At 37.7% G+C, this 13,536-nt stretch overlaps 1 protein-coding gene across 1 annotated transcript; it reads right to left on the minus strand.

The window, feature by feature from the left end:
• Positions 1–292: 292 nt before the first annotated feature.
• On the minus strand, positions 293–7,499 carry tnfrsf1a (tumor necrosis factor receptor superfamily, member 1a). The gene is made up of 10 exons (XM_081387870.1): positions 7,207–7,499; positions 6,698–6,777; positions 5,763–5,883; positions 5,382–5,510; positions 4,927–5,076; positions 4,736–4,820; positions 4,432–4,511; positions 3,969–4,117; positions 2,354–2,471; positions 293–2,247 (listed from the first exon to the last, which is right to left on the minus strand). The coding sequence occupies exons 2-10, from the start codon at positions 6,728–6,730 to the stop codon at positions 1,943–1,945; spliced, it is 1,170 nt and encodes a 389-aa protein (XP_081243996.1). The 5' UTR covers positions 6,731–6,777; positions 7,207–7,499; the 3' UTR covers positions 293–1,942.
• Between the last annotated feature and the right edge of the window lie 6,037 nt (positions 7,500–13,536).

Consider the following 13,536-nt stretch of genomic DNA (forward strand, 5'->3'; position numbering starts at 1 on the left):
CTTTCTGATGGGATTGACAACCAGCCAGCTGTTGATCACAGGTGCTTTATTTACAACATGTGAAGTTATAATTGTTTAGACAGAGATGATAGATTTGTGGTTTAGTACCACATAGACAAGCATGACAAACACACACACACAAATACACACACATGCTCACACAATAAGGAAGAAAGATGCTATTTAGTGTCTATCAGGAAATGAATATGCCTGGAAGGTTTTGATTGGTAGCCCAAGAAAAACCCATCAGCATGATGGTGCAGTGATGTTTAGGCAGATTTGGCTCAGGTTTGGTCTTCAAGTGTGAATTTATTAGATTTTTGCCATTTTATCATATTTAAAGATATGTCCACAGTACAAATTGTGTAGTCAACCAGTGAAAACATGCAGCTCAGCTGATTAAAAATAAAGAACAGGGTTGAGGGCCTGAGAAATATCAGACAGGAACTAATTCATTTGGATAAGAATGCAGAAAAGCAACATTGCGCAAGATCTTACAGGCATAATTACACAAGCACCTTCATCAAAGGAGGACACGGCTGGGTGGCGCTTGTCTAGTGGTTAAGGGTCTGCTAATAAAACACTAGGCAAGCCCTTTAATCAAAGCTTGTGCTATAGGTTTCTCAAGAGAGGCCCCTAACAAACATTTGTATCTAAAAATGGGAATCACTATGAATGAAAAGCAAATTACACATTCAAAATATAAACACTTTATTTGTTGTAGATGATATATATATAATTTTACATATCATAATAATCTGTCTTTGCACATAAAGGCACCATATATGGGTAAATCATACAGGAATTATTAAAAAAGTGAAAAAGTGCATGATATCTGTGTGATCTAATAAAAAAAATCGCTTTCATTTTTTGCGAATGTTTAAGTAGTTTTTGGGGACATCTATATATACGTTATCGGCTAATGAGATATGAATGCACAGAAGTTGGCTTGTATATTACATTACATATTTCTAAAGAAAGACAATGGGAAGTAAAAACCCATGTCCGCTGTTGTAATGATGAAAAGGAGATGAAAAGATTGGTTGTTCGAACCTGCTTTCAAGTTTCATAAAAAATGAATAGAAAAACAGCTGTCTTGGGGACATGAGCCAAATATATGTGTAATAACAAAAAACATTTCAGCTGGAGTGGATAGAACATTTAAAAAAACGTTTAAACACTGAAAACCAGACAATGCTAAATTGACTCATTAGCATATTCAGCTAACAAATCTTGATAATACAAATCATCTGTGGTCAAATCAGCTTTATATTTGCACATGCACAACTTTAATGCCATCACCATATTAAAAGCCCATGTGATACAGAAACCATGGCAATACAAATGCAATTAAAGCGAGCTTTTGTTTCAAAAATACTAAAAATAAATCTATACAGTTTCAGCATTTTTTTTTTTTTTTGCCTCAATCTCACAAAACATATCAAGAACATGATCAGGTCACATTTTTACTGTAATTTGATCGAATAAATGCAGCCTTAGTGAACATAACAATCTTCTTTCAAAAAGTAAAAATAACCTTACTGATCTCCAACTTTTGAACAGTAGTGTTATATGGTGAAATGTGACCTGGACATGTTTTTGTGAGTTTTGTGCAATTAAAAGGAGAACTGAGAGAGGATGTCCATGATTATGTCATCTCCGTTAAATCTGTACAAAATTACAACCCAAACCCCAGCCACCCCACCACCCTTGTTCAGATACGGCATATAAACTTTGACAGCACTAGAAAAAGCTTTGATGAAATATATACAAAATTCACGTAACATTTTAGTGTGAAATCTTGAGACACCTGGAAATATGACATGGTGTTAAACTGTAATACAACTGTAGATGCACTTCCACTCTCAAAGGAATCCACTGGAATTTAGTGGAAGGTTAAGATCTCTATTAATGCCCTGTTCTCCATTTTCCTTCGATGGCCTCACGATGAAGAGCTCGTGTCCTGCGAAAGGAACCTGTTCTCGATGTTATCTGCACAGTTAACCAAACACATGTCCTTTAATGTGTCCGTGAACATCTGGATGCGGTGATATGGCAAAACATTGTTCCCTCCTCCGCTGCCACTGTCACTCCAAACCTTCAGCATCTGATAGTGGGCATCCTTGCAGTTCCGGTGGTCTTGTTCTGCCCTGTCAATGTTCTGCTCAGAAACACCAAGCCGACGTGCAAGTTCTTTAAATCGTCCGATAGGGACCTCGTCCAGCACAAAATAGAAGAACTCGTGAACTAGAAGAAATGGGGGAGAGAAAGACAACAGACATGAATAATCTTTAACCTTCATTACTCAAGCCTCCAGGGATTTGAGTGTAGAAACAAATACACACAGACATACTTTTGATCTCTCTTGGGACGCAGTCTGGGAGTTTTCTGTGCTGTTCTGGTTCGCATGGCTGATTTATAAAAGGAACACTCTCATTTATTTTGTCTGGTGGCACAGTGATAATAAATGTCTGTGGAAAACATAAAATAAACATAATTATTTAATAACATGCATAAAACAATAATTTCAGTCGTATCCAACTCTTCGTGGTTCTATCTTCTGACATACGCGAGAAACTGACATTGGCGATGATTTTTTTACAACGGGGGTCTTCAATAAACAAATTGAAAAAATGCCAGCGCACATACCTGTATTTACATCCTGTTTTCTGTCGAAGTCCATAGTAATCAATTGTCGAGTTCGGGCGCATAGGTTTAGTTACCTATGATCACACGCGTGAACTCGACAATTGATTACTATGGACTTCGACCGAAAACAGGAAGAAAATACAGGTATGTGCGCTGGCTGAATAAACATCATTTTTATTCATATCTTTCACATCTACTGCAGTCAGATTCATCGTGTTCACTCTGAAGGAATCACTCACATTAGCTGGGCACTTGTAATGACACATCAAGGATGTTAAGAGGCTAAAAGCTGGTTTAAAACTTGCCCCATTGAAGTCAACAGGGTGAAAATTTAAAAAAGAGGATAACATGGTGTAGGCAACACCGATTTTTGTCGTTGTTCTCTGTACTGACAGCACTCCAAATTTACAAAAAAATGAGCTCAATGTTAAAATTGACCGGAGTTCTCCTTTAATTTCAACCAAAGCTAGAGTTAAGTTGCTGAGAGCATGTAAGGTAAGCTGCTGCATAAATCTAGGCAGGCGGAGCTGGGGGAGGTGGAGGGTTTCAGAGCATCATTACAGGACCCTACGGCAAACACTGAACCAGACTATTGAAATGTTAAGCAAGCAATCTCATTGGCTGCAGGATCAGCAGAGGTCAATCGGTATGTGCTCACTGCTTGCAGATTACATGCCTGCGCTCTCTAGAGTTTCATGACTGAACTAGATATTTATTGAGGTAAGATTCAAATGTAATCTTGGGTAAATATTCTGAGCCCTGCTCTATCCATTCAGCAAGGGGTCTTGGGCTGAAAAAGTTCTATAAGTATAAGAAAACATATTTTAAAGAAATGAATACTTTTATTTTGCAAAGATGCATTGAATTGATCAAAACAGAGAATGTATTAAAGGAGAAAATGTATTACGGTTTCCACAAAAATGTTAAGCGGCACAACTGTTTTCAGCATTGATAATAATAAGAAATGTTTCTTGATTTCTGAAGGATCATGTGACACCGAAGACTGGAGTTCTTTTATAAATTTTTAAACTTACAAGCTATTTTAAAGTGTTATAACATTTCTCAATATTACTGTTTTTCTGTATTTTAAATAATACAGTAAAATAAGCCTTGGTGAGCAGAACCAGTTCAGCATTATTATACGTCATTATTTTTATTATGGGAAATTATTTTGGTTAAGTGTCCAAAAGGAAAACTGAATCATCTTCTGTGAAAACAGCACTACAGTAATTATGCGTTTAGCATCAAACGTGAATCATTCACACTGAGGAGATGAATGATGTGGTGTCTTCGTGTCATAGGTTAATGAAGAATTTTACCTGATCTTCGGGAGCAGCTGATGACGACTGCGTTGACAATGCACGATTCCTCTTCCTCTGAAGCCTGATGCCTTCATATAACATAAACACTCCCAATGCTACAACCGTGATACACGCACAAACGGGAACCAGTATTTGAGGTAATGTGCCTGAAAGAGAAACACACAATTAAATTCAACTCTTGTCTGAAGGCATGTTGTTTTTGGACCGCAGATACACTTTGCTTAGTCATGGCAGGGCAAATTCAAAAGAACTTGCTTACTAAACGGGACTTCCCAAAATTACTCATGTTTTTCAGAGATTTCTGTCCTGATTCTCTTTATCGCTACACTCTAAATTCATAGCTTGCCAAGAGTAGCCTGTTAGGCATCCACAATATGAGGAAAGCTAACAGACATCAACAACCGACTCATGGTTTCTGATGGACACACATTTTGAATGGATGTTGATCGGTAGTACTCACCTGAAGGACTTGTTGGATGGATGGATTTAAAAGAGATTGGTGTGGTGGTTTCACACAAGTGTTTACACCATTCCCCACATCTATAGGGCATAGAGAAAACTTTACTAAACATGTTGATTATTATGTTACTCAGTTCCCTTAATTGATCTGTTAATTAGCCACTAAAATAAGCTTCACCGGCTAATTCAATACACTTCAGTGTTTGTGAAGAGCAGCTACGACATGCAGAGAATACACTCTAACATAAAATGTGATAACTTAAACAAGCGCCAGCAGGGCTGACGGGTACTTAAGGGTGACTTACTCAGTGCATGGCTTACAGGAGTTCTTATCCTCAGCAGGGTAATGATTTTCTTTGCACGTACAGTTTGTATTCTGTTCATGATTACCTGACAAAAATGGAAACATTAACCAATGGTATCCTACAATGTAAATATAAGATTAATATATAACTTTATTTCATTTATGAAGCTTAATTAAGCTTGAGGAACTTACATTCCCCAGTTTTAAACTGTCCAGAACCACATTTCTTACAGGGAGAACATTCCCATTCAGTGTCGTCTAATTTCTTCTTGTAATATCCATCCTTACACCCACATTTCCTATTGGTATCGTGTTTACATGGCGATATCTCCTTGGAATTGGCTGTGGATAAGTGACAGATGAAAGACATATGAAAACATGGCAAAGATCCCTCATGTTCATCCATACATTTATAACTTTCTTTCTTCTGTGCAACACAAAACAATATAACAATAATAAAAATGTTTTTTTGTTTTTTTTTCAATACAATTAAAGTCAGTGGAGTCCAATGTCGTGTTGTACCCCATTGACAATTATTGCATGGACAAAACCTGTTAAAACATTTTTCAAAATATCTTGTGTGTTCCGCAGAAGATAGAAAGTCATCCAGATTTGTAACGATATGAGGTTGAGTAAATGGCATTCACGTTTTTTGCAAGTCTGGCATCTGAAGCAGTTTTTAAAGTAGTTTGATTTCTCCAGGTAGGTTCCATTTTCACATTTCACACACTCTGACCTTTTATTCGCTTCAGGGCATTCCGCTTTCAACTTATACCCTTAAGTAGGAAACACGAGTGAAAAGAAGGAGAGAAAGAAAACGTCAGTGGAAGCTGAACAAAAGATTTCTGTGGAAAACACACCCCGCTGCTACATTATCCAAATAACACGTTTTAAATGCGAACAGCTTTGCTCCATTATATGATTAATGTTCTTAAAAAAAAAAAATGAAAGGACATAAACTAGACAAAAAGAGCAATTCCATTGACACATTTCACATCTATAAACTAAAGCATTGAATTTTGCTTTACCTGGATGACATTTATCACAGCAGAAATTTCCCTTCTTAGCCTGGAATTCATTTTCAAGACAACTTGTCTTGGCTCCACTAATTGCAGAATGTGATATTGTATATGATTGGCTGACTAGAATCTGTGGGGAACACAATATCATTTGGGTGAAAATGTATGGAGAATGACATGCAATTAATATTATGTGTAGAGTGCACACAATACTGTATCCCACAATGAAATGTGCTTTGCTTGACCTTTCATTTCAAAAACCAGAAGTAATATCTCACACAATTTCAAATAGCTCCTTTTTCACTCATCATCTGGTCAGATTGTGTCTTTATTATGAGAATAAATAATTAAGATGACTGAATGGCTGTTTGGACAGTCTACTGCCTACACATTTTAATACTAACAGCATGCCCGAATACATAATAACTGATTCAAAAATGTAGATACAACATTGTTATCACAATGATGTTTGTTGCATTAGAGCATTAGAAAAAACATAAAAAAAAATATGAAAAAAATATATATATATTTTGGAGGAATGAACTATATATACAATATAAAGTGACTTCTCTGATGGGTTGATATTTCTTCAAAATTATGGGTAAGGTTTGACATTAAAACCTTGACATTAAGGTTAACATAAAAATAAAAAAAATCTCATGGCTTCTACAGAACCAAATATCATCACTTGAAAAATCTCATGTATGTCTTAAAAGGTTTATACATCATCATGAAAAATAAATTACGGAACCTGAACGTTGTGCCCCATTCCATAGATAAAGTAACCAAATATTTAACCAATCAAAACAACCCTTAATGATAGACAACTATGATGAAAAATTTACCAAAACAACATTTTACAGCTTTATTTTAGACGATAACCTGGGCACTTTTGAAAATGACGGCTTACTGCAGAGTAAATTGCTTTGCAAATCCTGTCTTACCAGCAATAAAATACACAGCTGACATTTCCTCATGGCCGCTGTAGAGGGCGCTAAAGCAGCTTCTTACTTCACCAAACTCACTGTCCGGACAGGTCGGAGGATGAAAGAAGGGGGAATAATTAAGTCCAGGTAACAACAGTAAATAATTACCGAATTATTCATTTCATAACATTACATAGTCAAGACAATGCAAGAGTTATATGAACTCTTATTTCCTTGTTGGCCTATATCAAGCAGAGTATCATTAGCCTACAGTAGCCTAACCTGTTGCGAAATAATGCCCAACGTTACATGAGAAACTTACAATCAGATATAAACCACACACAGTATCAAATACAGATGTCATTGTTAATGGCAGATGAGACCCCCACAGACATGTAGACTACTAAACATTTTCCCCCGTTTTAACCCTAAGGCACAGTCTCGACGCCCACACTTGCACTTGAAAGTGTCATACTAAAGATTGCCAGAGATTAAAAGATTTTACTGAGAACAGCGCGTGAACTTACCTCTCTACTCATGGCGATAGCAATGTTTTCCTTTATTATCCTCCCAAAAACGTTTGTGTCATCCTTACTGTAGCAAATAACTACAGAAAAGCGTGTTAAAAACGTGAGAATTGTAAAGTATCACTACCGTCCATTTCCTCGGAGAAGGAAGGGCAGTCGTTAACTGGAAATGTTATGCGTCACGATAGTCCGCTCCTCCTCGCGTGCCTATTGTGTTCTCAAGAAGGAATTCGAGCGGCGGGATGAAACCGAAAGTATGTTAGCCCTACTCTAAGTGAAGCTTCTATTACAACAGTGAGGAAGGCACAGTCTTGACTCTTTACACAGTGATGGCGCCACACTGCAGAACACAAAATGTGCTAAACGTATTAAAGTATTAAAGCAAGGATTGCTATGTTGGGTTACAGTTTATTTTACAGTGTCCTTGTTATGTTACATGTAGGCTACTTACCATAGTAATAAAAGTAAATTATGCATAATTAGCCTACATCATGCAACTAACCCTAACCCTACCCTAACCCTATATTGTAAGTAGCCTACATGTTGTAAATTAATATTAGCCTAGTACTCCTTAAATATAGGCCTATAATTACACTGTAAGGTGCTGTTCACACATAACCCGTTTTTTCATTCCAATGCGCTACTGTTCCATTGTTTTTCTAAACATGCGCCAGACGGACGTGAACCGTTGCGCTCGCGTTTTGCGATTTTTGTGCAGCGTCTCGCGCAGACACGGCATTCTAAAAAATGTAGCTAGTTTTAGTTAAACTTTTAAAAAACCCATCTTGAGACCTTGCGTTTTTCCCAATTTCACTGCCCACATCTTGCGTTTTTCAATAACACATTCTGTGTGAACGAGCCCTAACAATGAATAACAAAAAGTGTAACCCTATGTTGATGTCTTTTGTTGAGTGTTGGAGAATACACTTTATCTTATAGCCTAATACATTTTTCTATCAAACTCTCTGTGCTACAAGAGTTAAAGACAACTTAAGTTGCCCAAAAATGAAACAGCCTAATGTTATGACTTTCTTCCTATTTTTTTTTTTTTTTTTACATTTTTAGGAATGTTTTGGTATGTTGCAACTTGCATCCGGATTACTGAGTAAGTGATTTGAACTTGAAAACCAGGTCAGATTGAATCTTTCAAAATGGTTTTGTAAATAGGATCAACCGATTCATTGATAAGATCTGACACAAATGAGTCAGACATCGCTATAATTTGCTGGAATACACTGTGACTTTTACCCTGGTTAGGCTGGATGCGTTAACTCCAGCTGCCGAAAGTTGGAGCCAGCCTGCAGATTTTGGCCAGTCAGAGTAGATTTCACAAAAGAATTGCATAGTGTATGATGGGCATAAAAATGATGAGCTTCAGACTGTTCCATCCAGTTGGAGGATATCAGACATGTCTGATATTTTGAGCCAATTTTGGAGCACATATCATTGTGTATGATGTGCCTTTCTACTCTCATGAAGTCACAATAGGGCTTCAGAAAACTAGTCATGGAATGCTTTTATCATATTTTATGGTGGTTATGAGGCCCTCTTTAGGCTAGACATCTTCAGTCACCATTTATTGTCAATGCATGCAAATAGGAGTAGTTCTTCAAAATGTCTCCTTTTGTGTTCCATGTAGGGAAGAAAGTTATGAGTTTGACCTGAGTGTGAGTAAATGATGACAGAATTCTCATTTATGAGCAAACTATCCCTTCAAGTAATGGCACATTCTCATACCACTGCAGAGACTGCACATAAAAATACATACAGTACATGGCTTATGCACATGCTTTTTTGAATTGCACAACAAATGAGGAAATGTTTTCATAGCTTTCCCTGTTACAAGTTTTGTCTTTATTTATTTTTCTCTAGGTGGAATATGAGCTAATAAGGCTCTTCACTGTTCACTTCTAGGTTGAGGAAAAAGTTAAAGACTTTCTTTTATAATAGCAGACAGAATGTTGCGCTTAGCTGCTGAGGCAAAGAAATAACTTCCTCACCTCCGAAACCACATCCTGTCTCCATTTCCCCTGTGACCTGCAGTGTAACCATGGAGATTGTAAAAACTGCCCACAGATTTTGCAAAGACTAATTAACAAAAAGAGCTAAACAAAACTTTGTTCTGCTACTTGTGTATTAAATTTAGATGGCTTTTTATCTTCTTTAAGTTTTGATATTTAATTTGCAATGCATAACCACATGGCTCAAATGGCAAGATCCTGCTGTTTCATTAGCTTGACCAATAAGGCCAATACTGCACCCGCAGGGTTTGCTGGCAGATTAAACAATTATTCTCATGTTAAAAATGGAGCTCGATCGCTTTATATGATGAACAGATTGAATTTAGGCTCAGGATTCATATATTAGACAAACAGCCTAACTTAAAGGAGTTATATAATGGTGCATGCACTTTTACAAGTTGATTGTACTGAAATGTGTGTTGGCAGTGCCTGTACACAACCATCATAAAATGATAAAAATCCATCCAGTGTTTTTTTTTTTATCTTCTTATATGTTTTCCCCTCTCTCAAATCAAACTAAGCGATTGTAGTGTTCTGTTCTTGGGTGTAATAAGGAACACAGCATCATTTTGATGTTCCTAAATCCGAACCGCTGAAGACGCAGTGGCTGAGTTTTGTTTTCGAAGGGAATATTCCCCACGATCAACGTCAATGCTTTCATGTTTGCACGAATCATTTCACACACCAGACTGCTTTACAGATGAGGGTCAGTATAAAGCTGGTTTTGCTAAGAAGCTGCTCCTGAAAAAAGGATCGGTACCAACTATTCCTGCTGAACCTCCAGAAGAAGAAGTGAGTGTAACGTTTTATTAACCTTTATATTAATATTTATATTAATCTTTGCAAATCGCTTGCACGCTTTACGATGAATGCGGCTAAGGTTAACACTCGGTACATTACGGCATGTTTTCTATGTACGACGTTCTCAATATAATTCATAATCCCACGTTTATAATAAACAATGCGTTATGGTTATTGTGTTATTGTGTTACAAACGGTGTACGCACAGAACAGAGGGGCGGGGTGAGCAAAGCTCATTATCATTTAAAGACACATGCACTTAAACGGCGTGCTGAAAACAGAGCTGTTTTTGACCAGGTAAAATTAGTGTTTTCTTACAATACTAATGAGAATTTTTTAATTAAAGTACATTACAAACTTTTAATTTAGACCCTAAAAAATCATATTAGCTTGTACAAAAATGCCATTATATGACCCCTTTAAAGCTGCAGTCCATAGTGTTACCTCTTTGTCACCATCTCTGTTCGTAATATGCAATTGCAGTTATTCGCGGAATTATTAACTTTTAGTGGGTTTTGCCCAAGCGGCAACATTCTAATCTGAAAAATGAAGCCTACCCGGAAGTGCGAAAAACTCCAATACATCGAAAATCCGCTAGAGGAAGGTCCCAAAAGGGAGCAAATGTCCATAGCCCCCATGTTAAAATGTCCGTTTTCACAGCATAAATTCAAGTTTTTACAGGTTGGTCCCATGGACTTTTATTGTATTTTTCGATAGATTCCGAGTGCCTGACAACTGTGAGGGGGGTGAATTTTTTTCCGTTTTTTTTAGATCATATTTAGATATAAAATGTATGACAAATAAGGGCGTGGTTAACTTTGATTGACAGCTTGATAGACAGCTGATAAGGCAGCACCAAGGAGAATGACAACATAAGAAGCGCCATTTTTTAACACAGTTGACATATAATACTACTGTTTTTGAATCATGAAATGTAGTTTTAAGAGTTTTTCAGGTGAGAATGTAGTTGTTTAAAGCTCAAATCTGTGGTTTATTTATAAAGATTTATGAAAATTTTATGCAGGTTGTGAGATCCAGCGATGACCGGGCGCTCGGCGCTCATGTACCCCGCCTGGAACAGCCTTTCCTCGGCTAGTCGTTCTGACAATTGCCGCTGACTCTGGCATCTCTGTAGTGGTTAAATATGAGATATAATTCGTCTTGTGTATATCTAACGGGCGATTTTTGGTCTCGTGAATCTATAATTTGTTCCCTGGCCAATTGTTTTGACTGAGGGTTATTTGTATATCTTCTTGTACCTTTTACTTATACTTTTATAATAGCTAATATTGATTAAACTGAAATTTAACAAAAAGAGACCATGGGTTGAGTTTTGTCATTTTAAATTTTTCAATGAAGATGGTCTGTAATGTTGTTTACTGCAACATCTGTTGTTTAGTACAAATGCACATATTGCCTGGACCATATTAAAATGTTTAATATTTGTATATTATATTTAAAGCGAAAAGAGGCAGGTTTGTGTTTTATATTTCGTTTTGTTATAAATAGGCAAATGTTATATGCAGTGAATATAATCAATACGCGTTGCCTGAACCACATTTGTGTGGCTATAATGTTTAAGATTTCTTTAAATGAAACGAAAAGAGTCAGTATGGTGTTTTATAACATATTTCGTTGCCTAAAGTAAACAGAGATAACCGGAGTAGCAGAGCGAGCTGAGTGACGCGCGCTGCGTCCTTTACCCATATATGGATTGGCCAGTAGGTGGGCGGGGTTAGGATTTCCCAAGATGGCCAGTAGCACCTCAATGCAGTACAAAAGATCCGGGGGGAGGAGTCGGATCTCATATAAGGGGTGGAGATTGGTAGGTTTAGGGGTGGGTCTAGGGATCAGGGGGTGGAGTTGGGTAGGTTTAGTTATGTAAGGTGGGAGGAGTTGGATCTGGATCCGACTCCTCCCCCCCGGATCTTTTGTACTGCATTGAGGACCATCTCAAGATGGCGCCGCCCATACCCCCCCATAAACGGCTTCAAAACCGTTCTTCAGAAAGTCTATGGGTGACGTCACAGACGCTTTGTCCATATTTTTTACAGTCTATGGTTTTGCCTCGGCACGGCACAGCGCGGATGAATCCAATGTTTTGAGGAGAATGTGCGGCTGTCAGTCACCGCGCCGGTGTGGATCCTGTCATTCGGAATCACAGATTCTACTTTTTGAAAGTATGACCAACATTCGAATTTTCACGGGAAAATGTCGTCTGAATAAGTAACATCCACTTTTGTTTGTAAGGGGGAAAAAGCGTTGCAGTAAATCGGGCTGATTATATCTAACGATCGCTTATCATATCACGTCAAACCGTGCAAATTATACGTGACGTAATAACGCAAACTTGCTCGAATTTCCCGCGGAAATCCACCAGTACCACTGGAATTAAAAACATTATTACAAGCTTACCATTTTGAATCGAGCTAAGGCAAGCAGATAGTTTTGAACACTGGCTGGTTATGTACTTGCTCAAAAAAATATTTTGGATAATTTCTAACCCAATGAATCTACAATCGCCCCCTAAACCCTCATTCACTATTCCCTACGTTAGTCCACTAATAATGTTCACTTGAAGGAGTGAAAGAAAAGGAGTGAGCAAATTCGGACAGGCGTTGAGCGTACATCGGTTGTCCTACACGTTATTGCGGTGCAATGTGGGATTGAATGAGTGCACTCAATAACATCCACTATGGTTTCGGACACCACTACAAATGGCTCTCCCCTCAAATAACACTCTATTTGAGGGTATAGGGAGCGATTTCGGATTCAGCCATAGTCTCTTGTAGACGCCTTACCTTTGATTGAGGGCAACAGTTGGATTCCGTAAATAAAAATCCCATTAATTTTCTCCATAGAGAGATGTACCTGTCCTCCTACCGATATACCTGTCAAGAGATTATCTTCATCAGCCTTAATCACCTGCTCCCAATTCCCACAGACCTGTACTTAATAAAATAGACTAAGAGGCAGGGTATATCTACATTAGACTCACAGAAGGACCTTCTGTTTGCGCCAGACTTGCTGTCTGTGTAGTCCTGTTTTGTTTGTTAATTTTCTGTCTCTGATTGCTGAGTTTGTACCTTCATCTCATATTTGGTGTCATTAAACTGCCTGCAACTGCATTTATTCAACTACGGAAGCCTTCTTATAGAACCTTACCTCATGTAATATACAGAAGATGAAATAGATCTCCTCAAAGTGGTCTCTGATTGGAGACCCCCTTCTTGGAGAGCATCATACTCATAATCTCAGATGCCTAAAACTAAAACATCTGATTGGTTTTAATTATCATCTCTATCGTGGTCACGCTCTCACGACATTGCAGTTCTTCATCATCATGAAAGTGTATTATCTGCATGCGTTTAAAAGCCATATCAGTCTAAACTTCTGATATATGGTTTTCTGAGTGTACACATCCGAAGCACGCGCACAGAGAGCTGGCGGCACGTCCCATGAGTATTAAACTAAGTTCTCTTTCATGTCATATTGCACTTAAACTGTC

This window comes from Scardinius erythrophthalmus (assembly GCF_964197995.2).
Source record: "Scardinius erythrophthalmus genome assembly, chromosome: 16".
NCBI classification, from domain to species: Eukaryota; Metazoa; Chordata; class Actinopteri; order Cypriniformes; family Leuciscidae; genus Scardinius; species Scardinius erythrophthalmus.

Bases quoted from the DNA above. Each gene is read 5' to 3' on its own strand.
- tnfrsf1a (XM_081387870.1), bottom strand. From the start codon at position 6,730: ATGAGGAAATGTCAGCTGTGTATTTTATTGCTG. The intron at 4,821-4,926 runs GTAAGTTCCTCA...CATTTTTGTCAG, and splicing joins ACAGTTTAAAACTGGGGAAT to GTAATCATGAACAGAATACA. The intron at 2,472-3,968 runs GTAAAATTCTTC...TGTTTTCCACAG, and splicing joins CAGCTGCTCCCGAAGATCAG to ACATTTATTATCACTGTGCC.